Source organism: Taeniopygia guttata, chromosome 6 (assembly GCF_048771995.1).
Source record: "Taeniopygia guttata chromosome 6, bTaeGut7.mat, whole genome shotgun sequence".
NCBI lineage: Eukaryota > Metazoa > Chordata > Aves > Passeriformes > Estrildidae > Taeniopygia > Taeniopygia guttata.
In genome coordinates, this window is record NC_133031.1 from 17,408,473 (window position 1) to 17,435,399 (window position 26,927).

A 26,927-nucleotide genomic window follows, 5' to 3' on the forward strand; every position below is an offset into this window, starting at 1 on the left:
TGAAAGTATCATGCAAGCCCACAGTGCAGAATACAGACATTTTCTTGCTAATCAGAGATTTTAAAGTGTGCAGTGAATCATTTTTGGTTATAGAATTTGTTTGTTTTTCATAAAACCAAGGACCAAAAAACATTTTAAACATAAACCTGGCTCCTAGAATCACAGAAGGAATCCCCTCTTGATCCTGGAGCCTACGGTTTAGTGAACCATAGTCTGGGATGTGCATGACTAAGGGAGTTTTGATTGTTACCTATGTATTAAGGGGAAGTTATTACCTTTGTATTTCTAAAATGAAATTAAAGGCTCTAGCAACAGAAGAGAATTAGACCTACTGATGCTTTCCCCAAAAAGTTTTTAGTTATATGCAGCCATATGTTACAATTAGAGGAAGCACAGAGGGAACTTCTCCAGTAGCTTCTGCAACATATCTTCAGCCCTCAATCTTTGTATAGGATATATGCTTTACTTTGCAACTCTCTGTTGCCTTGGGGCATATTGTGGGGTACAGTCAGCCTTACAGTCAGTGTAAGGTTGGAAGATTTGAAATCATAGAATTCTAAATACTGTCTTGGATGCACTGCAATAGCCTCCATGACATATCCCATCTAGTCAATATTAAATAAAGAGAAACTAGGGTTTCCAAGATGACATGTTTCACACTGGGCAAACTTATGACAAATAATTCGATTTCTGCTTGAATCATAACCAGAAGTCTACTGGGAGTTGTGTCAGGACTGTACTGTTTACCATCCAGATATATTTCAGTAGCATTTTTTAGACTTAACCTGCATGTGTAAAAGAGAGTGAGGTGGTCAGCTCAGACAAACCAACTGGAAACTGCACTTGTCCTTGCATGGAGTTACTGTTGCTGTGTTTGCTTCAAATTTACTGGATAGTAGATGCTCTTATCACTAGCAGTGGTTGTGATAAGAGGGTATGTGCCAAGCTGACCAATTTTTCTTTTCTTCAAAAGACTGCAGACTCAAAAGTATTCTCTTCATCTGCTCCTCTCTCTTCCTCTACCCTCTCTTCCTCTACTGTCACAACACAGCCACCTCCCAGACTTACACGCAGAGTCAATAAGCCACAGGTAATCATCTTTGCTGATTAATCTTCCATCACTTACGGTCGTTTCCATGCCATGCCATTGTTTTGTCATATGCTTATTTAGTGACTCATTGATTACACAGGTGAGATAATTTTCCTCTAAGTTAGACTTTTTATTTTAAAAAGAGGAAAATTACTTCCAGGTTGTGCAGAAGGGCAGGTAAGGGCAAAATCTTCAGCTGCTGCATATCTACATAGATCAAGTCTAGGTTTCTGCTTGTTTGTACCAGCTGAGGATCTGTTTATTGGTTCCTCCAAAAAATTAACTCAGGGCTTACTTAGTTCTGACCTTGAGCTCTTACGGCTTGATTGCATTGTATGGCAGCATTGGTGACCTTCTTAGTAGGAATGGTGTAGCAGAAGAAAATTTGGTTCAGGTATTGTTTAACCACCTGAGATTAGGATTCAAGCCATGATCAGGATTTGAGCATCTCAGAGCTGTGGATAAGGCATACACAATGCCAGGGGCCTGCTCTGGTCTTCTCAGGTGGGATTCAGAGGTTCTAAGCTCTATTGCTGAGAGCTACAAACGTTTTTAAAGAGGGGGGAGCAGGGTCTGTGCAGCATGGTTCAGCCTCAGCACTGTGTCTGGGGTGCCCAGAGTGTGGGAATGAGCAATGCTTACATCTGCTGGTGCCTCATCAGTCCTGCAAGGCAGCTTCCACAAGATGGCAATATTTGAAACAGAAAGTACACAATTAACAAAGCATGGACTGAGTTTTTAGTGATGGATATTGGGGAAGCAATCTTTAGCTTGATCAGTGGACATGGCAAGCTGGTCATGCGGGATAAATGTGGGAAGTAGTTGCCAATGTTACTTTCTTGATTAGATTGAGAGAGAGACGGCTTAAACCCTGAAATTTTCCTATTACCTTTACTCATTTTCTTCCACTTGAAGCTTGCACAACTTTTTACTGAATAACCACCTTCTGCTTACCTTTCACTTTCAACATCTGAGTCCAATAGAATACATATTCTGCTTCATGTTAAAAATCCATAGAAGTTTCCTGTGTTGGCCTTTTTCCTGAGCTCTCATCTGCTTGGCCATGCTGGTGCTTGCACTGGATATATGTGCAAGGAACAGGAGCAAAGAGCCACATTTAGACAAAGATGTTTCTCTCCAGTGATGATTAGCATATAGTTCTATTTTGGGTGTTCCACCTGGTTGTAGTAAAACCCCGTGGCCTTTCTTTGTAGTCAAAGTCAAGTCAATATTTATATTTTATATGCCTTGACAATCAAACAATCACTGTCAGTGTCATTGTGACTGTGACACTGACAGTGACATTAGCAGTAGTCTTGACCTCGTTTTCAGCTCTGGGTCCACAGTTCTTTAGGGAGCAGGAGTGGTAATTATATGTGCAAACGGCTTCTCATTATCTGTGTGGTCCATACAGAGGCTGATGGTTTCAGCAGAACTTCAGGTAATACCCTGGAGGCTTTTCAAAAATCTGTATCTCTCAACTGATTTTAATCAAATGAGAAAATCACTTAGCAGACATGGAAATGGGACATTACGTTTGGCTCCTCCTTCCACTAGTGTCCATCCCTGGTGTTTGAGGTATTTTATGATTTTGAATTTTAGTTTTGTTTCTCATTATGGATAACCTCTCCAGTTACAAAATTCTGACCCAGGGTTATTTGCAGGTTTAAGACCCTTTGTTGTAGGACTGGTGTAGGGACTCTGTTCTTACCTGTTACATTAAGTAAAAAGTGTGTGAGCAGTGTGGTGGCTTTGGCCCGGGGGCTGGACTGTAGCTGTGGGTTAGGGAAGGCAGGATTGGCCAGACAAGCATTCCAGTATCAGCAACATGAGGGGTGTTGCTGGGATCCATCTGCTCCCTTGCACTTGTACAGAGCACTCCAGCAGAGTGGTAATTTCACCTGCTTTTGGCTGGTAGAGAGGGGAGCATATAAGGTGGATGTTCAGACCCCATGTTCTCCAGCACATACCAACTACCCCTAGCATGTTCCTTGCTTTGCACCATGTTCAAGGTAAGCTTTTACCTCCTCCAGTGGTTTTCTGTTGCTCCAAAAATTCAGCACAGCAATGTTTCTGCCAAGTGCTTGCTGTGCAAGGCAGAGCTGCTCAGCCTGCAGCAGGCATTTGGTACCTGCTTTCCAAGGGAAAAGCCTTTTTCTGCTGTAGACACAACCTTCCACTTCTGATCCAGGGTCCGGGGAGTCTTTCCACTGATTATGACAGCCTTCAGGTCAGGCTGCTCCACTCTGCAGCCTTTTCAGTGTCCTTTGTGAGAGCTCTTCAGCCAGGTTTCCATTTGCTTTCACCAGAGCTGGGCTTGGTGTGTGCAGGGTTTTTCCTTTTGTTTTGCCTGGGCTGGGGAGGCCTCCCCGGTCTTGGTTCTTCATTCATGTGTGGGAGCATCAGTGCTGATGTGTGTCTTCCTCTGAGGGAACACCAATTTGTCTGTCTGAATTGTGTGTTTATTAGTCTGTTCTGTTTAGCTTTGTCTTTCCTTATGTAGTTCTTTAACTCCTGCCTGAAATGGATGGAAGACACATAAACAAGAGCTGCAATGGATAGTTGCACTGATGACATGAATTTCAGTAGGAGCAGAGGGAGCACTGTTGAGCAGTCCCAGCATCTTTCTGCCTAACATTTAAAAGCTGTCTTAGGGCTTTTCTAGGCTTTTAATGTAGAACTTTTTTTCTGGTAAATTTGCAAACTTGTAGCACTCTTTAGATATCCAAACTCCATATGAAGTGGAAACACTGGCCAGCTGTGCTTTAGGACAAACTGTACTGCATATTTGTGTACACAGTCTGTAATAGAGACTTCAGCACATGCTTAAGTTTATTCACTTAGCCTTAACAAAGCACATAGTGTGGCTGAGCTGATAGAAGTTGAGATGTCCTCACAGGTTGTGAATACTTGGTCACTTTTAGGGCCTTCAGCTTACCCTCAGCAGTTACAGGGCTGGCTCAGTGTTTTGGGAAGTCCTTTATACTTTGGAGCTGTGCCAAACATTTCCTGATTCCTCAGCCACCTCTGGCACAAGGGAACCACCACCGTACATAGTACATGGACTGTCTAAACCCATGTTTGAAGAGCATTTGGACCTATAACACTTTTTTCCCCCTTTAATCTCTTCCTTCCCTGAAAGAATAATGTAGGGTTTGATTGGCTGATTTTTAAAAAAATTTAAAAGCCACATAGATCATGCTATCAGGGTTACTTGTTTACATTAGTGGGGTGGTACATTTACAGCCCAAAATGATGGGATCTGATCTGGTCTGTTTTTCATCCTGTTTAGCTAATACTGCATAGTTGCTGAGTTTGGGGTGTTTCACCACCTCAATGCAGAGCTCTGGGAGTTAGTGCTTTGGTAGGAGCTGCATGGATCTCTAGAGCAGAGGCCAGAGGCCACACTTAGTTATGTGTCTTGTCAGGAATTGGAAGTTCCTGCTTGGCCTTTGCCCCTGCCCAGCTGCCTCATGGAAGTCCCCCTGAGAATCCTGCCAGGAAAGGGAATGTGACCCAGGTTCTGATGCCGCACCTCCTGGTAATACAAACCTGCACTGTGCAACATTCAGAGGCAGTGTCAATTTTTTAGCTCTCAAAAATTGAATTTAATTAATAGATATTAATGCTTTTAGGAGGAAAAGCTGCACAGGGAGGTCAAAAGTAATCGGTGGGAAATGGACCATGTGATCTTAGGAGCTCATGGAGCAATTTCAGCAGCCAATTTATTGATATGAACAGAGAAACATTTTCTTGAATGAAAAAAAAAACACCCAAAGACATTCTTACAGCTGTCTCAGCCTGAAAATTGTTTTTTCCAGCTACTTAACCACCTGAGTTAGCTCTGGTCTCATTAGATTTGATGTACTATATCCAGTTGGTCTGCACAATATTAACTTTAAATTCGCTATTTTTTTCATTTGCCTTTAAGGGCTGATGATAGGCAGGAGGGACTTCTAGAAATCCTGTGATTTCAGGCTCCACAGTAAATGCTCTGAATGCAAATTCCACTGCATTTAGTACATTGAACTTACATTTAAATTTCTTTCTCTAGAAATAGACATGGTAATAGAGCATTGTTTCATACCGAAGTGATCCCAGATTCCAGCACCAGAGAGCAGAGCTAACTACAAAGGAGTTGCTGTGGGGCTGGGTTGGCCTAGAATGGGTCATGGTCCTCAAGAAAATAGATGGTTTGCTTTAATACAGTGATGGGCACAGCTCCAGAGGTCCAAGATGTGGTTGAGTGCAGCTTTGAGAGGAATGAGCTCATCCCCCTGCACTTCTCCAAGTCTTTCAGCATGCTTGTGCTGAAGGTGTCGCAGACTTCTCTACTGTCTGCTCTTGCTCTCTCCGTGTGCCATGAAAAAGCCAGCTTTTTACTGGAGGGCACTGATGAGGTGAATAAAGAGGAGGACAGAAAGCTTAAAATTGAGGCCTGTGAAATTTAGTTTGAAAATTGTATTGAAAGATCACAGAGCACGGCCATGCTCTGTATCTCAATCCACTTTGCCAAGCAGCCCTGCAGACAATACCATAGCTCGGACATTGCATTTGCTCACAGCTCTCAGTGGGTGTTGAATATGCAAAAATGTGCAAAACCAGGCTGTGGATTTTTATGGCTTTTTCAGTCACCTTCCCCTTCCCCATAAAACCTCCAGCCTCAAACACTGATTTCCCTTTATGTATCCTGGGACACAGGGTCCCTGTGTAGAGCTGTGACTGCGGAGTGAGCAGCTTCACTGGTGGTGGTGTTTGGAGCTGGGTTTTTCAGTCAAGGCCTCCTCTGACCTGAAGCTCTGCCTTGTTGTGGGAATTAATAAAAAATTTCAGATCCTTGCTTGGTACAGGGTAGAGTGATTTTTCTGGGTCTACACAGCATTGTGCTTGTGCTTTCTGAGGACCTGAGTTATTTTGGGTTTTTTTTTTTTTTTTTTTTTTTTTTTTTTTTTAAAGAAAGCAAGTTGCTGTTCTCTTCTGTGTCAAAGTAATTGAGGAATTTTCTGAAAACAGCAACAGATGCCTTCCAACATGCTTTTGGCTTTTCAATTTTGATGCTCCAAAGTTTGTGTTCCTGTTCTTTTTCCCCTATAGGAATGCAGTATGATACTATTGTACCATTTCTGGCTGTAGCAGTGTCATAACCTTCCACTCTGATTCCTTGCCCTACCTTCTGTTTTGCTTTCCCTTGCAGCATTGTGTTACTGTAGCCTCAATGTCTCAGTGTAAATGAAGGATCTTGCTGTCCAAAAAGTATGCTGTTGGGGTGGGGAGGGGAAGAGTTGTTCGTTTCCTTTTGTTGTCTGCACTCCATTTACATTTTTTTAATTCTGACCAATATAACATCTGCTAAAATGTCTTCCTTGTCATTTGCTTGGTGATCACACAGCCTTCCCACCATTCATTGAGAGCTGGACCAGATCTCACAGAGTCTGAAAAGAGCTATGTGGTAAGGCCCCTGTTTAACTCAGATGTGTAGTCCTAGACACTCTTCACCCAGACACCTCAGTAAGAGATAAAATACCAGCACTATTTTTAGTTGCAAAGTAGATACATATTTATCTCTTTGCATATATTGCTTGTTTGCCACAGAAGAAAGGGAATTTAACAATTAGAAAAAACTGTCACAGCCAATGAGAAGTTGGGCTAATTGTGCTGCCAGACCCTGGGTATAAGTTAAATGAAGCCAAATGCATGAATGGAGCAGCCCAACCTCACCTTGCATTCTTGAACTGACTTCATAGCATTTGGAATGGTGCCACTGCATAACTAATTGCAACCTCTTATGCTGCTTCTTTTAAAAATATATGTAAATGTATTTGTTACAAATCTTCAAACTAAATGCCAAATTCTTCTGTATCTTGCCTGTTTTTCCATGCTTACATCTGGATCCCTTCTGCACTCCACTACCTGGATATTTACCTGGATCTACAACTCTTCTTTTGTTTTTGGTTTTTTTACTGGACTTATATGCTGCAACTGGAATGTCCCATCTCTTCTTATCTATATTTTCCCCTCCCTTCCCCCTGTTGACTGTCCTTTGGGTGTTCTTGGATGTCAATGCTGCCTACCACACAGGAAGCTGTTTGCAATGAAATCATAAACATTGCAGAAAAGTCTGTTCATTACTGCAGTACTATTTCTCAGCCTCTTGACTCTCGCCACAAGGTGATCTCTAATGACCATAAATCATCTCTCATCATTTCTCAGCAACCTCAAGCACAGCAGCAAGGAGCCAGCCCTGAGCGAAGTCAAACACCACGAGACATGTAAGTTCTTTTGGTTCCCATCTCTTCCAGGGCCCATATTTCTGACTGGTGGTGAAGATAGGGAGGTATGAGAGCTGTCAGTGTTTCAGAAGGTAAATTAGAATTATGTGAAAATGTCAGCTTTGCTTTAAAGAACAAAAATAGCCACATATTGTCATAATGGGTTTGAGACTGTGCTCTTTCTGTCTGTATAACACCTGAAACTATGACCTCATGATCCTGGATGTGGTCTCCATTACAGAGGCTGTCTCAGTGTCTCTGTATCTTGAAACTGGCAACAAGTTCATATCCACTGGCTATACCTGATCATATGATGTGGATCAATGTGTTCCACTCAGTTCTTAGCTTCTCACAGTACAGTGACAGTCTCAACACCAATGCCGCTCGGTGCATTGCTGACCAGTTCTACAGGTGAATTGGTAGCTTAGAGATCCAGGCTGAGATTTTCAAAGCTGTTCAGTGGAGCTGCCAGTAAGCTTGGTGGGGCCTTACACTGGTGGTTTTGAGAATAGCAGCCTGCACTGTGTGCTGGGGACTGATGATCACAGCAACTGGCTTATGAAAGTAGCCTTTGGTTTATGCAGAGCAGGAACATCTCACATCAGCCCTGTTTTCATGCTCCATACCAGGGGACCCAAGCCTCCCCACATTTGCCCAAAGATTGTTTGCACTTCATAAGGATCCTTTCTAGTGAATACAGAGTGCCTGTGGTACAAAAGTCATCAGTGCAGGATTCAGCCTGGGTTTCTAATTCCACCAGACCTCCTCAGCCATGATTTATCCAGCAATCTTAGTGCAGTAGAGTAGGCAATAACTTTTTCTAAAGTCCTTTGATCTGTCATTTGGTCAATTATGGCTCTCTCTGCCTATGTGCCTGGGCAAGGAAACAGCTGTCTCATTTAGCCCAGGAATGAGTGTATCCAGGTTTTGGCTTGCACTCGGTGGGGTGTCTGCAATTGAATGCTGTCTAGGTGTTACATGTTTGGAAGACTTTGGTTGTTTGTCTGTGCAGACAACTACAGAAAGGGAGCAGAAGCTCTCCCCATATCCCACACAAAAGTGTAGGCATGACCTTTTGACATCAGCGAGTTCAATGCAGTTGGCTTCCACTTGTCAAAGGGCAAACATAAGTCCAGACTGCATTCAACAGTGTGTAATAGGAATTAGGGGAACATCTCCTGAGGGGATGTCAAAGAAATCCAATGGCTAACATGTACTGTCTTTCTGGTTTTTAGAGTTAGCTACCAAGCCCTCTACAGCTACACTCCTCAGAATGATGATGAGCTGGAACTGAGGGACGGTGACATTGTCGATGTCATGGAGAAATGTGATGATGGCTGGTTTGTGGGTGAGTGTGACACTTGCCTGTGAGCAGAGCTTTTTGGGAGAGCAGTTTTGCAGAGTGTCTAGAAGTTGCTTCCATTTGTGGGGTCAAAATGGTGAAAGAAATTTACTTCAATTTTTCCACAATTTCCCATCTTTTCCCACCAAGAATATTAAAATTAGGCTGCAAGGTGGTGGAGCTTTATTTTCCTTGCTAGGTCTCTAGTGCTTCCTTTTTTATCTTCTTAGTATCTCCATTCCTCTCTTCATCCTGATCCTTCTTGTTTACACAGATGACAGAGCAACAGAGGAAACAAAGAAATACTGGATTTTTATAGCTTTTCCAAAGCTGAGGGAGCCATGTGTAGTTACAGAAAGTGGCAATCAGGGGGTGAAGACAACACATGGCTAGGAGTTGCAGTCCCTGAAAATCCAGCCTCAAGTGCATGTTTAGCAAAATCCTTTGCCTTCAAGAAGTGCAAGTCTGGACAGTGTTCTCCATCTCAGCACTTCAAATCCAGGCTTGCCATCTCTTCTTAGGGGAGATTAGCTCATTTACACTGAGAGGAGTTTAACTTCTACCCTATAGGCGCAGGAGATTTCACCAGCACCTTATTAATTGTTAAAGGGAATTACTAAAGATGATTAGTAGCAGAACTACTTGTGATCTGGTTTGTACCAAAAGACTCTTTGACAAGAGCTCCTATTTAGTATGAGGAATTAATGCCTGCAGGCAGAAGAGGTTGCCACCTGTACCTTTTTAAACCCTGGAGCCTTCCTTGCATGTCTTCATCTTACTGTGTCTTCCTTGTGTTTTATTTTGCAACAGGTACATCCAGGAGAACAAGGCAATTTGGCACCTTCCCAGGCAATTATGTGAAGCTTCTGTACCTGTAAAATGACATCATGACAATGTCATCCCATCGTGACAAGGATGGTGGGATTCCTTTCCAGATGGTGTTTTTAAGCAGTGAAGAAACAGACAATTTATGAATGTAATAGACACGAGATGAGAAGTGTTAGGAGGATGTGGTTATGTGGTACACTATTGAGTTGAATGTGTAGCCCTGTTTCCATGGAGTCAGGGTGTGATTTGTTTGCTGAAGAAGAGACAGATTCTAGTTTACAGTGCTGCCTTTGTGTATTCCTCTCCCTTCCCCAGTAAGAGTTTTGATGATAATTTTAATTTGTACGGAGTACTTACCTCTGAGAAGGCTTCAGGGAAGCACATGGTATAGGTTTTGTTTGTGTGTTGAGATAGGGTAGTGCTTTGGGGCAGTACTCAACCCTGCAGCTGCTCACAGTCATTGGCACAGGAATTGAGGAACAGGAGTTCAAGAAACAGGCTTGCTGCCCAGTTTCTGCCTTGCTGAAGACTCTTTTCTCTGCCTTCCATTTCCATAGAAAACCTTTCCTTCATGTCATGCATCTTAAGACCAGCAAAGGCAGAGAACAGCTGATACAATTGAATTGCAGAGCTCTGTGTGGAAAAGGAGTTTGGGAATAGTGGTTTAATCCAGAGATCAGCCAAAGCATAATGCAAATGCACAAAAATCCCAAACCCTTTAATAACATACTACTGATCTCTGCAGGGTTTTTTCTTTTGTGCAGGGTGTGTGTGTGTGAATGTATTGTGTGCAAAATTAACTGAGTCCTGTTTTTTAAAGAGAAATCAGCCTAGCTTTGACATTTATCTGCACAAAGAATAGAACCAATAAACAGAACATCCATGAGGGCAAATCCTATTTATGAGTCCTATGGCTGTTCACTTTCTTTGCTCCTCTTGCCCTGTCACTGGCCCTAAAGGATCACACACCTTTTCCAGTATATGCTTCAGGATGAAATGCTGGGACTTCTTTCCAAGCATTGCATCTTGGTTACAGTGTTGATGGTAGGTCAAATAAATACATGCGTTTTGGCTGCCTCTTAGTCATACAAAAAAGTCTAATCAATTTGGAAAGCTGTTCCCAGCAGTTATTACCAGTTACATAGATTTGTATTTCCTTGAGGGGGAAAAAAACACCCCAGGGCTTGGCTGTATGTTTGCCTGTAAATCCACTATGAATACTCTTTTGATAGACTTTTTGTTATTAAGAAAAAGCATAAACAAAACCAGTTCTATCAGACTCTGCTTCCTACAATTGCCGTACAAATAGCAAAGGGTAGATTGCTATTTTGTCATAAGCCGTATTTAATAATATAAAATGCCTATTTTTATGCTGATGCTTTTATACAGATTTATTAAGAGTAAACTACAACTAACTGTTAGCACGACTTGCAATGTTTTGATAAACTAGCCATGCTCCTGGGTTTGAAATCAAGTAGGCTTGTCTTCCGTCTCAGTCGGCGGAAGAGAAGACTCTGTGTCTCAGAAGTTTGACTGTAAATATGTATATTTAACTTTGTACAGACAATGTACTTACCTTGTATAGAGAAATAATTTAAACACATTGAGTGAAGGGAGGGGAAAAAAGGCAGTTGTGAAAGGTTGGGATTTTTTTCCACTTTAATTTAAGTGATGGAATTCCATGTATGTTCACATAAAGAGTTTTAGCACAAAATATTTGTTATGAAAGGGTTTCAGATATGACACGAAGTACCACTGTTTATTTTCTGCAGGAGGTATCTTGAATCCTGCATCTTATTTATGGGTTAGTTGTTCTGCTTTGGGTTTGCCCTCCAGTTATTTGCAACAATGTTTAGGCCTGTTGGTAAGATTGGATAACACCAAATAAATCTATCCAGCAAAGTAACATGTTGATATTGATTGTATATAACATACTCATTTAAAAGTTAATTTTCTGTTCTTGCTCTTGCCAGTTTAAGTTAAGCACAAACACACACACACATCACACATATCCACACAAACTGCAACTTCTTTTCGTGTTGATTTTTTTGTTTCTTATTGCAGTGGATTACTATTTGACAATTAATAAATGGAATTATTGAATTACTATTGTGTTCCTCGTACAAATTATTAAATAAAATCTGCTCTGGTTGTCCTGTAGCAATGCACTTTTGTACTAGTGCCCCGCTGTGGCTTTGTATCCATAGCGACATGTAGGTGTCTGCCGTGGGCTTCTCCACTGTCCTGCACCTGAGGATCTTGCTTGTGATTTGGCTTGAACGCGCCAGTCCTTCCTGAGCTGTAGGCTGGCTGTGACTTTTGCTTAAAGAAATCAAGGTGTAAAGGCAGAGGAGAAGCTGATTACACACAGATCCCACCATAACATGGTGTCAGGGTACAATTGCTGTGGCGTGCACACAGACCTGGGAGGTCAGGAATACACCTCTGTCCACTGGTTTACAAAGGGTCTTTGTGAACTCAGATGAAAAGACCACCCAAGTTAAGTCAGGCAAGACACTCAAAATGCCAACCTGTGGGCAAACAGCTGTCAGTTGGTGTTGGGCTTACATGTGCATTTTTAACCCTGACATGGGTCAAAAGCTTTAGGACTGCTCTCTGATAGCTGCACCCTGACAGGGCAGGTATGGCTACAGCATTAACTCATGGAGTTTGTAGGTCTGTGGTGACTGTGTCATGTCTCCCAGCCCTGCAGCAATACACCTAGCCAGGACTTTCTGGGCATGCCTTGTGTGAGGGAAAATCCCTGAAGGAGTAGAGTGAGGGGAAAGCAACAGCTGAGCTGCCTGGGTGGACTCACTGGGGGCCAGTAACACACAAGTACCCAAAAAAATGCATCCTGCAGCTCCACATTTGGCTCCTGCATGGTGCCTGTGCAGGACTGTGCTTACTCTAAAGACTGGTATTTCACAAGGAGTTTTAACTTTTTGGAGACCTCCATCTCAGACTAAGCCAAAATTACGCAACAGATTCAAAATCTGCGATGATGCGACTGGATGGCCAGGCAGACAGATAAACATCATGGCTGCACTCACAATGATTTTAGGAAGTCAAACTGTAAACAAGTTGATCCTAAAACCAAACTGTCACGACAACAAAAGCCTCAGGCTACTTTACATGTTTTTAGAAAGCACACAGACACAAGCCCTTTTTTTGTTTCACAGGTCACTTATATAAAAGCCAAAGGACAGCCTGACCATGGCTTTGCTGATAAGCACTGCTCACCTTTGCTTTACAGCAGCCTGGACAGGGAGGGGAGAAACTCATCTGTCTCTGCTGAACATTGGTATTTACTCATTCTCTAACCTAATCGAAGCTAGAGGTGCTAGTGACTTCAGACGCTGGGCAAGCAGAGAGGGGAAGGTGACCCAGCAGTGTGCAACAGCCCTCTGGAGATCCTGCACACTGCTGTGTGCAGGCAAAGCAGTCACTTTCTTCCCTGTCACGAGTGCCACACCAATGATGTAGTGGAAGAACTACTTCTCTCTGCTAGGGATGAAATTAATAGTCTGACACATGGACCCTGGAAAGAAAACCTGTGAAAAGACAAGCTAATGCAGGAAAAAGGGCACAACCATAAAAGGGGATTGCAGAAGCAAGAGTATGCCTCGTGATTAGACAATTTGTTGCCATGTCTTGTAGGACCAGTACCTGGTGACCTGCATCATTCCTACTTGCTGTATGCTCCATGCTCCCCAGCTGTGGCTGAATCCCAGCTTCAGCTACAGCTCGCTGATGGTGTGCTTATGGGTGAGCTGTATGGGTGAGCGCAGCAATGCTTGTGCTCCATTGTAAATGCCAATGCCGTTGCTGTGACCAACCTTTCCCACTTGTCCACCATCAGATTACTGAGGCCTTAATATGCAACTGAAACAACTATTTTCCCTGAATCACAGACAAGAATATTGGCTGAAAAACTTGTATAGAAGAATTCCTTTTTTTGGTGGTACCTGCTTAAGGGGCTAGAGATAAACAAAACGCTGTCTAAATCAGTGAACGTGGGATAAATTAGCAGAGAAGTAACACCCTTCCCAGACTCCACCCTCACTCATCCGACCCTGGCGGGGAAACTTCAGGCTTATTTCCCTCGCTTCCATTAGGTTTCAGAGTTAGCATTGCTCCAGGCTGGAGAGTATTGGCCTGGGAGATGCCGCACCGGGGCACTCCTGCTTGTCCTTGGCTGCCTGTCGGAGGCTTGTCCTGCCTGCTAGCAGGGAGCGGCTGAGGGGCACCGGGATTCCCGACCCCGGCAGCCGGCCGCCCTCGCAGGGCCTGACCGGGGAGGCGGCGCGGAGCGGGCGCTGCTGCCCCGGGGCGGGGCGTGCCCGGCGGGCGGGGCGGGCCGGGCCGGGCCGGGCCGGGCGGAGCGGCGGGGCTGTCGGAGCCACCCGCGAGGTGCAGCGCGCACATGGGGACGCACCGCATCGTGCTCTCGGGCCCCGGGCCCTGGGGCTTCCGCCTGGTGGGCGGCCGCGACTTCGAGCAGCCCCTCGCCATCTCCCGGGTAGGGTGGCTGCGGCGGGCGGCGCTGGGGGCGGCCGGGGTCGGCTCGGGCTGGCAGGTGGCACAACGGCAAAGCCGGGGCGGCGGGTGGGGTTGTCTTTTTCTCCCCCTTGTTTTTTAGTTTGTTTGGGTTTATTGTGTTTACGGAGGAATCAGTGGTGGCACACTCAGCCCCTTCACCTGTAGCAGACCGGGGTCTTCGCTTCCCACCGAACCTCCGTCCTCAGCCTGTCCATGGGGACCCTGCAGGCAGTAGGAATCTCCTCAGCCCCTGGTTCGGGTTTGGCAGCCCCATCCTGTGGGAGCCCGTCTCCCCGAAGTGGGCTGAATACTTGCCTGACTTTGCTTGCCATGTATAGTTAAGAGCCTTTGTTTACAGAAGCCATGTTAAGGTGTGTTTACTGCCTCTGCCCGTCTCTGTTCGAAGTCCTTCTTGCCCCCACTTAAAGAGAAATGAGTTAGGAAATGGCAAAAAATTTGCATCGAAACAGTTTTAGCTGTTTAGTACATGGCTTTTCCCTCCTGTGCCCCAGCGCTTGCCTGCAAGACGCCGGTGCTCGCTGCCTCGCTGTCTGTCCCCACCTGCCCCACAGGTGCCCGGCCGGGCTGGGAGCCGGGCCCTGCCCCGCCGCGCCCTGCGGGCGGCCACGGGCTCGTCTGTGGGGCCCCGAATTCCTGCTCGGCTTTGTGTGGGGTGCAGTGTGGGGAGACTGGCTGCAGGGCTCCCCTGTGGGAATGGGAACGAAGGGATTGCTCCTCGTTCCAGCAATCCCGCGGCAAAACGGAGGCATCCGCGACCTGCTGTTAGCCTTGGGCTCTGGCATCTGCCACCATTGCACAATTTTTGAAGTGCCCGTATTCCCCAGGTGAGGAAGGGCTTCCGGGTAGTGGAATATACCAGAACTTGAATTTACGTGAATTTACTGCCCTTAAAGAAGACCAGGATGGTCAGACTTGCGAATTTTTATAAATGCCTCCTGCCACGGGATCTCCTGCCATGGGGTCCCACTGCCTGCAGGAGCCCAGGTGCCGTGGGGAAGGTGCCCGCTGCGGGAAGGGCAGAGCTCGCAAGTGCTGTTAAACCCACGGGGGATGGGGGATGGGGGATGAGTTACGAGTTTTCTGTGTAATCTCTTTCAATTACAGTAATAATGCTTCATTTTCCTAAAGCATTTTTGGGACGTGAAAGCAGCTTTACTGTAAGGGAAGTGATATTTACTTCATTGTTACGGTAATTATTGCCGTTTCCGTCCAGCAAAAAACTCCTAAGCAGAAGGGTATCTAAATCCCTACCTTGCTCTTACCTGGTCTTTGTCAATGCTTATAGGCACCTACCAAGGGACATAGATCAGCAGAAATAACCACCTCATGTGAAATTCTGACCCTAGAGACTAAAATGTAATACAATAGCCTCTCCAATGATGGTGACGTAAATGCTGACAATTAGCAGCTCTTATCAGGGCTGTCTCTTCTGACCCCTCTGACACTTTTAATTTCCCCTCCCAGACTTCAAGTCATTAATTTTTCCTGTGGTTTGTTCCTGAGGCTCCTGGATTTCTCTCCTGGGCTCAGGAGTGAAATTCTTGGCAAGTCTTCCTCTTACCACGTAAAAAAAGATCTGATCCAGTTTTGACCTGTTTTAAGAAGTCTGTTCCTCCTTGTGTGATGACTTTACACATTCTTGCTTATTTGGTACCTGTGTTTTCACTAGAGACATTTCTGGCACAGAGCCCTTCTTCCCTCCCAGGATGGGGTGAGCTCTGGCCATAGGTCTGACATCTGCCAGGAGTTGTGAGGGTCTTGGTCCTATTGTGGTGTGAGATAAAGGGGCTGCCTAAGGCCAGTGAGAGGGTGGGGAGTGTGTAACCTGTGGTAAGAGCATTACCCTGGGAGCCTGGGAGGTTGCAGCTCTCCCTCCTCAGCTGTGTTTGCTTTGTGCTGCGAGCAGTGGGAGGTGGTGTGTGCACAGATGTGCTCATGAGGGGCGCTCTTAGCAGGGGTGCACAGCGCTGGGCTGCCTGTCTGGGCGTGGGGGAGCAGCAGCACCCGACGCTGAGCACTGGAGTTTGGCTGTGCCGTCTCTGGGGTCAGTGCCGTGCCATGTAGCCACTGGAGCCTCTCCCAGGGATGCACTGATGGGATCACCATGCTGTTCCATGTGCTGGCATGGTGGGATGCCAGGAGAGGCATAGACGTGAACTGGGTGTCTTGCAGCTCTCTTTGAGCCAGGTGCCTAAATTCAGCCTGCATTGCCTGCCAGGAGAGCTCATGTTTGGCTTCTGGCACCATCATCCTTGTGCTGTTAAGCTATAGAGTTTATCTTGGTATTTATGGCGCTCATCACCATTGTGCCTCAGCTTCTTGCTAGTGGCTTTTGGCCTCTCAAGCTCCCCAGTCAGCTAGGGAGCAGCTGTTCTTGAATGTAGTCATGTTGCTGGGAGGCAGCACCGGAGGACGTCATTGAAGCTTGGTGTTGCAGTCCTGGGTCCAAGAAGGATGAGGACCACTGGTGCCATGAGCATGGGAACCACCAGATCAGCCTGGCCAAGGGCTTCTGGCTGACAGTGGCTGCATGGTACCAATGTCTGGTTGTGCCTTAGAGGAGCAGCAGATGAAAGATTGTGGCATTTCCACAACTGCTCTTACCTTGTTTTTTGTCACTGTCCTGCCTCACTTTCCACTTGAAATATGTGTTCAAAACTCCTTCAGGCTCAAATACATCATGAACATCTTTTTCTTGTTTTGTGAGAGCACTTCTGGTTTCTTGGTTGAGTTGGACTGGTCTTGCTGGAGACAACTGAGTATGGAGATTTCACAAGTGCTGCTTGCGAGACATGGAGTTTCCCGTTTCTTTAGGATGGATGCTTCAAGATGTTTCTGGCTTACATTTCTTAGGTTCTGGTAGACAGTTTATTGCAGTCTTTGTTCAGAAAAAAACTCAAACTTGTGTTGATCCGTGTAATGAACTCTGAGCCAAAGCCTGCTGGATTGCCCTACAGGAGTAGGAAAGGCCCTTGTCTTTACTGCTCTTTGTGTGATACTCTGCAGTGGGTCAGTGGAGTAGAATTTGAGAGAAGTTCTTTCTGAGACATGAATGCACACAATACATGCAGGATAATAGTTTCTGTTGAGCTGACCTCTGTGCAGGGTAGCTCCCAGTTAAATCCCATTGAGGCTGGGAGCTGATGGAGGAGGCAAGCAGCACATTGTTTAAGCAGCCACTGATGAAATGGGGCTGTCTGAAAAGCAGTGCAGTTGACAGACCCCATCTCCCTCCATTCCTCAGGTGACATGAGGTATTGACTGTTTGGTTGCATTTGATTTTGATGGACATTGAGGCTTTTTGTTTCCAGCTGAATACATGGAACTGTCCAATAAACCTTTTTATTGAGGTGGTTTGTGATAGCAATCTTGAGCATCTGACCCAAAACATGGGCAGAGCAGATGTTTGCTGTTTTGTCATGTCAAAAACCTCCCAGCTCCATTAAGGATGGGTGTCTCTTGGAGTCTGTAAAACTGGACATTTTCTTATAAAACTAGTTTTTCAATGAAAAAATTATTTCAAGACAGACCAGTTCTGTAAATACATTAAAAATATGAAATCCCAATGTGATGATGCTTGTTGCTGATTTTGACCACTGTAAAATGGATTCATCCCTGCTTAGTCTGATATTTTATCTATTTGTGGCATTTTAAAAACTCAGAATTCATATAAAATACAGACTTGGATCATAATTGTGTATTTGAGTGTGTTGGTTTTCTTTCTCAGCATGGCCCTCTGAACCAGCTTTATAACTTAAAGCTTGGTTTAGTGGTAAAACTGGACTTGATGGTCTGCAATCAATCATGGGACTGAATCCTGTGGTGTGAAAAGATACCAGGTTTAGCTTTGGTACCAGCTGATACCTTATCCTGTCAGCCAGTAACCCTTGTAGGAAGCAGCTGAGCAAAGGCATCCCAGAGCCGGTGGTGAGGGAGAGCCCTGCTGGTTGGGGACACACTGCTAATGGGCATCTCTTGATGGGATGGATGGAGACTGCCTTCCCTCTGGTGCATGCCAGGGCGTAGCTGAGGGGCACAAGTGACTGCCCCGGGAGCGGCTCCAGCCTCTTCCCCAGGTGGCTGCAGGTTATTTTTCTGAGACGTGAGGACAGCTGGGGCTTTCCGGGCAGCCCTTTGCTCCCAGAGTGGAACCTTTGGGCCTTCCCTCTGCCAAAGGAAATATGGGGTGTGGTGGATGTGATAGGATTTAGGGTTAGGCTGGCTTTCCTCCTCAGCCTGGAAAGCCTTGGCTGGTCCCCAGTGTGCACACCTAAGACTGCAGTTCCTCTGCCACACGGTCCAGCTCTTGTGCCCATGACTGCAAATCTCAGCATTGTGCTGAGGTCTTGTTCTGAGGCTGTCTGGGCAGAGAGAGGCAGCTGGGGACAGCTGCTGGGCTTTATAGGAAGGTGAAGGTGGCTTTATGATTCCTGCTCGGATGTTTGCCTGGCTGCGGGTGGGGCAGGGGCTGTGCCACACCAGGCAGAGCTGCTGCAGAACTGCACAGCTGATAAGGGCCTGTGGAACAGTGGTCATTAGTGTCCCCTGCCAAGAGCTTCTGGCCCTGCAGAAGTGGCCGGGTTGGTGTTTAGAGGACAGCAGAATGCCTTGTGCCTTTGCTTGGTGGGAGTCCTGTCTGCTGTGTCAGAGCACACCAGGTTGTGAAGAGCAGAGGTTGTGCCCCTACAGACTTTGAAATCCACATCAATCCTGGCAGTTTCCTGGAAAAATCCTGTGTTTCAAAGGTACAAGTGGCTGCTGAGAAGAGGAAAATACTTTGCTGATTTCCCTGACTTGGGTTTGGATGAAAAGGAATCTTCCTTAATTGTAGGAAGGGCAAAGCAGCAAATTTTCTTGGGGTAAATGCATAGTACTTCGGGGCACAGGACAGGTTTGATCTTTTCTGGCCTGCTTTCCTGAGTCTGGGGGGGCCACTTTTACCTTGAAAAAAACTTTTACAAGTTTTGGTATGCTAATCAAGTGCCTTATAGCAGAGCTACATGCAGGAGCAGTACTCTTGTCTTTCCTAGGAGCCAGGGTTCTCTTTTCCTCAGTTCACATAATCAGACTAATTTGTTGTTGGTTATGCAGCAGCCTGATGTCACCCAAACTCTGGAGTTCCCTTTTCTCTGTACCTCGCTTTGTGACCAGTACAATCATTTTTGATGATGTCTGAGCCATCTTGTTCTGGGTGAGTTCCCCAAAGGGCCTAAGAGAGTGAACTCTGCATTTGTAGTGAATGTATGTATACCAGTCTCAACATTATGTGAGAGCTTTAAGCCCTAGAACTTCAGGTGACAAAAGCAAATGCTGGACTTCCTGGGAGGAAGAAAGCTCATTTTGTTCCCAGGTGTCAAGTTATGTATGGCTGCAGGCTTCTTGGTACCTTTCACCCTCAAAAATCACTTTGTCCATCAAGAAATGGATATTTATGTATATGATACGTAAAACGAATTGGATTTGAAGGGTGCAGCATCAAAATAATGGGAGATTTTTTTTTTTTTCCAGTATAAACAGGGAAATTATAGGAACCCTTAACTGCATAAATAATTGATGTTTTTTCTGGACTACAGTATCTTAGATGGTTGCTGATTACTGGATATGTTGATTTATTTAGAGGATGAAATAAACCATCAGGAAAGACTCAGCTGTTTTTGAGACCTTGTAAAAAAATCTCTTGTTTGTTTATTTTAATTTGAGACATGCTGTGAAAGAAGCTGTGAGGCTGAGTAACTCCTTGACTACCATGTGAGCATCTGTCTGAGCAAATCCCCCCACCCATGTCTTTTTATACCATGTTACTGAGGTCAGCCCTTTCTGTGCAGTGTCTGATTCCCCTTTCTGTGTTAACACAGCTCCTCTGGCTGTCAGGGTGGGGCATGAAGGCAGGCAGAGGGTGAGGGCCGGGCTGCCAGAGGAGCTTGTGCTGTGGATGTCCAGACCCTGCTGCCCTGGGCTGGTGCTCAGGGGTTTCACCAGCCAGAGGTATGATCCCCTTCTCCTTCTTGTCTCCTGGTGATGCTGTGATCTGGGCCAGCCAGTGAGGCTTGGGCTGCAGCCTTGCCAGACTGTAATGGTGCAGAGAACGGGAGCAGCATTGAAGGGAACTCTCCTGGAGACAGTTTTAAAGCATACCATTCCTGCTCCCCTAAAGAGAAGGGGTGGGGAATGTGCTTGTCTGAATTTTCTCATAGCCTCTGATCTCTGCTGACCTAGCTGCATGCTTTTGCTGGGAGAAACCTCGACTGCTTAGCATAATACTCCAGTGCTGAGGACGTTACTCATGGTAAAGGCGCAGTATGTGTGGGTGGGGAGGATTAAAGTGAATGTCAGAGATGTCTGGCTGTCACTGGTGGCCTTGGAAATATGTTGCTTCATGTCTGTCCTTTCCAGCAACGACCCAGCTGGGTTTTAGGTGCAGTTTCTCCAGATCTTTTTTCTTGGCTGATGTTAATTTTCTCATTTCTTATCTCTTCATCACTTCTTGCAATGTGTTTAGGTGTGGAGTGATGAGTGATGCCGGAGGCTGCAGGGTCTGTGAGAAACTGTGAAGAGCTGACAGAGTGAGCATGTAGGGTGCCAGAATGGATGAGGGGAGAAGGCCAGAAAAAATTGAATGAATTTTAGGCCCACCCATCTATCTTGACTCACAGGGAGCTGAGTTATGCTGCTTTTCATAAAAATGCTTCCCACCCTTCCTCCCTCTCATTTGCTGTGGGCAGCAGCTTCCCTCAGTATACTCACTGCTGCCTCTTGGATCCTTGCCTACAGGAGGGAAAAAGGCACCATATACCCCTGTCCAGGGACTGCAAAGCTTGTTAGATAGCATGTATGGAGGGAATTACATCAAATATAAAATTTAGTTGTGTTTGGCAAGCTCTGGATCAGACAAAAGTTTTATGAAGAGACCCTGGGAGCTGAATAAGCAGCCAGATGTTTTCCTGCTGCTAAATCAAAGTGTTTTCTATTGTAAGTGCACTTGCCCAAAGACTTTCTGGAGACTGGATATTTCATAGCACTTTCTTTGCTGCTTGGCCACCAGTGCAAGCAGGTAATAGCAAGCAAGCTGCCTGGGAGATGGTCATCTGAGCTGTGCAAAACCCTGGTGGTGTTTGCAAGATGAGCCCAAAGTGTGTGTGCAAGAGGGCACATGTGCACAAAGCTTCACTTTGTAGTATAAGAAAGTAGTGTAGTTTTTTCTTATATCCAAACCAATCCTGAATCTGTAGAACCAGTTTTTAAAAATGAGGTCCAAGCCTATAACTGGTCTAAACTGTTATCTACTACATTTAGTTTTGCATAAGTAAAGAGTGCACAATCAAATCTACAGATTGTGGGTATTATTTGTTTCTTCCATGTATTGGCACATGTGTCTGAGCTGGTATCAAGGACATAAGTTGTATCTAGAATATTTCTATGGTAGCCCAGATTTCTTACACAGAACACCACCCAAACATAGAATCACCATAAGCACACTCTGGGACCTATTTTGGACACAGTATGAATCAGTGCTGCTCTGCCTGTCTCAGCATTGTCTGTTCAACAGCAAAATGACCTGCTGGCAGTGTTACCCAATTGCCTGGCAACAATCACCTCAAGGCAGGGCATGCCTCCTTTCCAAAGGAAGCCTTTGGGCATGTTGTTATAAGGTGTGCAGAGCTTTATTCACCCAACCGTGGTGTCTCCGGAACTGGGAGGTTCCTGGTGCCTAATGAGTCTGTTCCCATCTGCTCAACCCCAGTGGAGGAAGCCCAAACCAAGTAAGGGAGCTCTTTTGAAGGACACAAGAGACTATGCCTTTGCACAAGCTGTGACTTGTACAAGGCTGTGTTTTCTGGTTTTGTTCCTTGCAGTGCCTTTCAGCCCTTCTTGCCTATCCATGCAGAAGTGCAGCTTTATCTGCTCAATACTGCCTCACCCACCTGTACAAGATGTGCAAGGCACTGCCTGCTGTTCCCTTGTCTCCTGTTGGTCTCTGCTCCATGCTCAGTCAAGAGGGAAGGTTAAGAGAGGTTGGAGCAAAGCTCAGATCATCTGAGAACAGAAGCAAAGCAGTTTCAGGTGCAAAATTTACTGGATCCCTGCTTGCCTGAAGCTTTTGTTCATTTTTGGAGTCCTATTGTGTAAGCTGGCTGATAGCTGCCGGTGCTCTGAGCACATCTGCCTGCTTTATTCCCAGCCACATGCTTGCCCCTGCTGCTTCCCATGGACCAGGCAGGGACGTGACAAAAATAAAAGCAGGAAAATATCACAGTAGCAGCTCTGTGCTCCTCACTTAATAGCAGAAATGCCTTTTGCTTGGCAGCAGTGAGATAAGCCCAGACCTTACTGTGAGGGGGGGAGGGAAGATTATTAGTAGCTATAAATCATCCTAAAAGGATGGGGGATGGGTTCTCTCCATACCCTGCCCTTGTGCAGACATGTTTGCTGTGAGCAGTCCTGGCAGACAGTATGAGCTGCGTACTCATACTGTTGTAGGCAGCAGTTTGTGGAAGGTTGCATTTCAGGGCAAGTTATTTCCAGACCTGAAGAAGCTGGATTTTAAAACATGTTTACTTTTGCCAGATGCACTTCTCTTTTATATTTTTGTGCAACCTTGTAGCTTGTCTTTAGGGGAGAGGATTATGTTGAGTACCTGAGTGCATGGAATACCCTTGTGCTACCAGTGGCTCTTATGTGATGGAGAAGAGCACTCGCATTTCAAATTCCTCTGAAGTGGACACAGAAGGGAACTGACACCACAAGCACTGGCAATGAACTGAGATGTCACTGTGAATGCCAGCTGCTTTTCCTGGTGGCTCTTGGAGCTTCTTCAGGAAGCTTCAGTATTTCCGTGTCCCTGGCTGCTGTGGCTTTGCTGTTGCTGGTGATACACGATTGCTTCTCCCAGCCTATCACACATTGTATAATTATCAGTCTTGAAATACAGCAAGCTGTACGGCTCAGTCTCCTGCAGTGTTCCAGTGCTGGCATTAATCCACTGTTGTTCTTGACCCTTTGGCAGTTTATCTGATTGACAGTGAATCATGGTAACAGTGTACTGAGCTTGGTGTTCCTTACAGGGGTGAGTAATGTGCCTCTCTCCCTTCTTTGGTAGCAGAGGAAATAAAGGCTCCAAGAAACCAAGTGACTTAGGTAAGGTGCAGAGATCAGGAGAGGACCCACACTGTGTTTCCTGAAGGCTCCTTTTGATTTAATTATATCCTTAGGGATATGTCTTATGGATTTTATGACAGCTCCCAAATCTGATGGGACTGTAGGCAGCTGTCAGTGCTCAGGATTTCTTCAGAGCTGCGAACTATCACTGTGTGCAGGTTTTGGCTGGGGTAGAATTGTTCACAGTGGCTGGTAAGGGGGTGTGTTTAGGATTTGTGCTGAGCATAGGGTTGATAATACAGATATGTTTTTGTTATTGCTGAGCAGGGCTTACACAGAACCGAAGCCTTTTCTGCTTTTTGCACTGCCATGCTAGTGAGGAGTCTGGGGATGCAGGGGAGACTGAGAGGAGACACAGCCGGGACAGCTGACTCTGACTGACCACAGGGATATTCCAGACCACATGATATCATGCCCAGTATATAAAGAGGGGGAGGGAGATGTTTGGAGCGAAATTGTTTGTCTTCCCAAGTAGCCATTATTCATAATGGGGCTCTGCTCTCCTGGGGATGGCTGAACACCTGCCTGCCCATGGGAAGGAGTGAATTCATTCTTTGTTTTGCTTTGCTTGTGTGCGTGGCTTTTACTTTCCCTATTAAACTGTCTTTATCTCAGCCCAGAAGTTTTCACTTCTACTCTCCCAATTCTCTCCCTGGTCCTGTAGGTGGGGGAATGAGTGAGCAGGTGAGTGGGTCTTGGCTGCTGGCTGGTGTTGAACCACAATACCCTGTCACAAGGTTTACAGGAGGTCCTTTCAAGGCGATGGATCCAATGGAGTGGCGCAGATTGCACTCAATGCCCTCAATAGGTCACCAGTCAGCTGAGGGCTGCAGCTTGGCAGGTGATGACCTTCACATGTAAATCAGATTTTCTGTATCCATTTGGTGCTTTGTTTGGTATTTTCATCAGCACTTCCCTCTGTCAGTTCAAAGACTGCTTGCAGCATTCAAAGTGGCATGCAGGTAGTCATTCACTATTGGTTGACCCATCTGAAGCTCTTTGGATTAATGTTGAGCACCTTGGTCAGCTTGGACATCTGTGAACCACTTCTACGTCCTTCCTTTTTCCATGAAACGCTTTCCTAGTACAGAGGTGAAAAAAGAAAAACATCTTGTTATTTTTCTTCTGGTTGGGGAAAATAGCCCACTGCAGCTGTGAGGAGACATGCTGTGAACAGCTTCAGATTTGACCCAGAGAAAACGGTGATTGCTTCTAGTGTATGACACCTCTAGAAGGGGAGTGTTTCCCTGGGGGCAATGATTTGCCAACCAAACCCTAGTTAAGAGGGATTTCTAAATCTTGTGAATGGTATTTAAGTCTGAAAGCTCTGCTGGGTTTGCTCAGCTGCTTTCCAGCATGCTGAAACCTAGCATGAATGTGTAGAATGAATACCAGTTGTAATGGACTCATAAATGAGGTATGTCTCAGCTGCAAGGCATGTTTTAATCTGTACTCATGTCTGGGAGCAGTCCACCCTTCCCATTTCCTCTGCCTATTAAATAATGGACGAAATCCCATAGAAATCATTACACTCCTTTCACAAATTCATTAAAACTGTACAAAATCTTATGTAGTGTTTGCAAAGCCACAAACTTGATGTTATTCACCCTCTGCCCAGGCAATAATGTTGGCCCAAAGAGGTCTCAGTTGTTAAGAGGACACCTCTTTAAAAGAAGTAGGGTAAAATGCAGAAGCCATTTAGTTTATTTGTTTGATAATGCCAAGTTTTAGCTGGGACCTTTTTCATGAGGAGTGTCATACTGATGGCATTGCTGCATAGTGTCTTCTGTCTGGGACCACATGGAGAGGAAAGGGAGATGCAATATGGCAACAGGTGAGCTGTGGTCAGGCAGGGGGGTTGGTGCTTCTACTTTTTCAGACACTAATGACAGCTTGTGGTTTAAGGATGAAGTTTCTGATGCCTTTCCCTCTTCCAATCTGTGTGGGTCATTCACTGGTTTGGGATTGATCTTGCTGAAGTCAGTAAATGTGTATTGCACCTGTTTCTGGGAAAAAACATACTATTACAACGAAAGAAGCAATCTGAAATATTGAGCCCAAACCTTTCCTTCAAGGAAGAAAACAAATGAGATTGTAATGCAGGCAAAACTGTTTGTGATTGGCATTGGTATCGCAATGACTCTGATACTCTTTTCTGTCACCTGTGTTCTTAGAGACTTGGACTTCTGTCTGTCCCCAGCACCTTTTGTTTCAGAGAGCTCTTCTCTGTCCAGGAAAGTTGCTTTCTTTATGATCTTGCTCTCTAGCATGAGAATTGTCTTGAGTGAAAATACTATTTCTGTTATTTACCTGTTGTCCTCTCTCCAGATTTCTATCTGTGGGTGCCAGAACAAAATATCTAAAAGACCTAGATAGATTTCTTCTGAGAATTTACTTTCATTAATTTTACCTTCTTTGCTTCCAGGTACCAGTGAGAAAAAACACAACTTCTCCAACTCCTTTTTAAATGTTGCTATGGAAATCTCCTCCCTGGAAGGTCCATTCACTCTTTTTGTTTTCTCTTAGGTGACTCCAGGCAGCAAAGCTGCAATAGCCAACTTGTGTATAGGAGACCAGATCATAGCCATTGATGGAGTGAATACAGATAACATGACGCACCTTGAGGCACAGAACAAAATCAAGGCTTGCACAGATGAACTGACTCTGACAGTCAGCAGGTACGTAGCTGTGCAAGACTGGGGCTGGAGAGAGGGAGGATTGCAGGGTGGGCAGTAGCTGTATTTTAGTTTGACAGTACACCTCTCTGGCTGGTTTAATTTGACCTCTTAGTGCTTTGTCTGGCAGGTGCTGGCTAGCAAGAAGGAACTGCATTTCATCCTTTAATCCTAATGCTGCTTGCATTTGCTGCACTTTGATCTTAGGAAAACAACTTTCCAAGTGAGAATTGGCTGGTAGTTTATGGCAGGGCCTGTCAGCTTACTCTGTGTCTCCTGACAGCAAGAAACCAAAGATGGTCTCATGAAAACTTCACTCATAGCAGAGGAGGTGCAACCAGCGATGCCCTTCCTTCCTGTTGCACTCCTTTAGCAGTTAAAATACATGCTTATGTGTTGTTCCAAGCGATTAATTGCCTGGTTTCTGCCAAGCACAGACTCAGAAATATTGTACATTTTGAAGCCTCTTGATCAAACAGCACTGTCAGCCTTATAGAGTGATGGCCCAGCCTGCAACAAAGTTCCTCTTAGGCATCAGTCTCTTTATGTCCTGAAAAACTAAAGGCAGGTGACAGCTGAGCCACAGTTTCTGCCACTAGTGTAGAGCACTGGCTGACTTCAGCCTTCCCACCATCTTGAACTGCAGAGCAATGGACAGCTTCATTCCTTTCCCCAGCCATGCTTTGTTCTTGGGCCATCTTTGTACAGAGAGGAAGTGGAGATGGGAAGGCAGAGCTCTGCTTTGCATTGACCTGTTGCTACTTAAAAGAACTGCAGCCTGGTTTTTTTGAGGGTGCTGGGGATTTATCCTTCCTTTTGGTATGAATTGCAGCTGCAGGTACTGGTGCTTTTCAAAGTCAGGTGGTAGATGCAGTATGGCATTTCTAGTTGCTCTGGAGCAAGTTTTTCCTGTGCCTGCCTTTCCTAAGAATGATCATCCATCAGTTTCAGGGCAGATGCAGGGGAAGTGCTTTCAAAAGGAGTGCAAAAGCATGCCTTAAATG

General features: G+C 45.4%; 2 protein-coding genes across 53 annotated transcripts in view; both read left to right on the forward strand.

Annotated features, from left to right (window-relative positions):
* Nucleotides 1-11,636, forward strand: part of SORBS1 (sorbin and SH3 domain containing 1) — a 161,089-nt gene extending 149,453 nt beyond the window's left edge. For 27 of the 50 annotated variants that reach the window (XM_072931498.1, XM_072931501.1, XM_072931496.1 and 24 more), the window contains 5 exons: nucleotides 974-1,090; nucleotides 6,480-6,539; nucleotides 7,169-7,359; nucleotides 8,595-8,707; nucleotides 9,512-11,636. In XM_072931498.1, the coding sequence (XP_072787599.1) occupies nucleotides 974-1,090; nucleotides 6,480-6,539; nucleotides 7,169-7,359; nucleotides 8,595-8,707; nucleotides 9,512-9,579 (549 nt within the window). In that variant the 3' untranslated portion in view covers nucleotides 9,580-11,636. The remainder of the gene's footprint in view (nucleotides 1-973; nucleotides 1,091-6,479; nucleotides 6,540-7,168; nucleotides 7,360-8,594; nucleotides 8,708-9,511) is intronic. The other 23 variants (XM_072931515.1, XM_072931514.1, XM_072931516.1 and 20 more) reach the window with 8 other exon arrangements.
* Nucleotides 11,637-13,878: 2,242 nt separating this feature from the next.
* PDLIM1 (PDZ and LIM domain 1) overlaps nucleotides 13,879-26,927 on the forward strand; it is a 43,220-nt gene continuing 30,171 nt past the window's right edge. The window contains exons 1-2 of one of the 3 annotated variants that reach the window (XM_072931561.1): nucleotides 13,879-14,051; nucleotides 25,775-25,926. In XM_072931561.1, coding sequence (XP_072787662.1) covers nucleotides 13,956-14,051; nucleotides 25,775-25,926 — 248 coding nt within the window. In that variant the 5' untranslated portion in view covers nucleotides 13,879-13,955. The remainder of the gene's footprint in view (nucleotides 14,052-25,774; nucleotides 25,927-26,927) is intronic. The other 2 variants (XM_041716982.2, XM_002197573.6) reach the window with 2 other exon arrangements.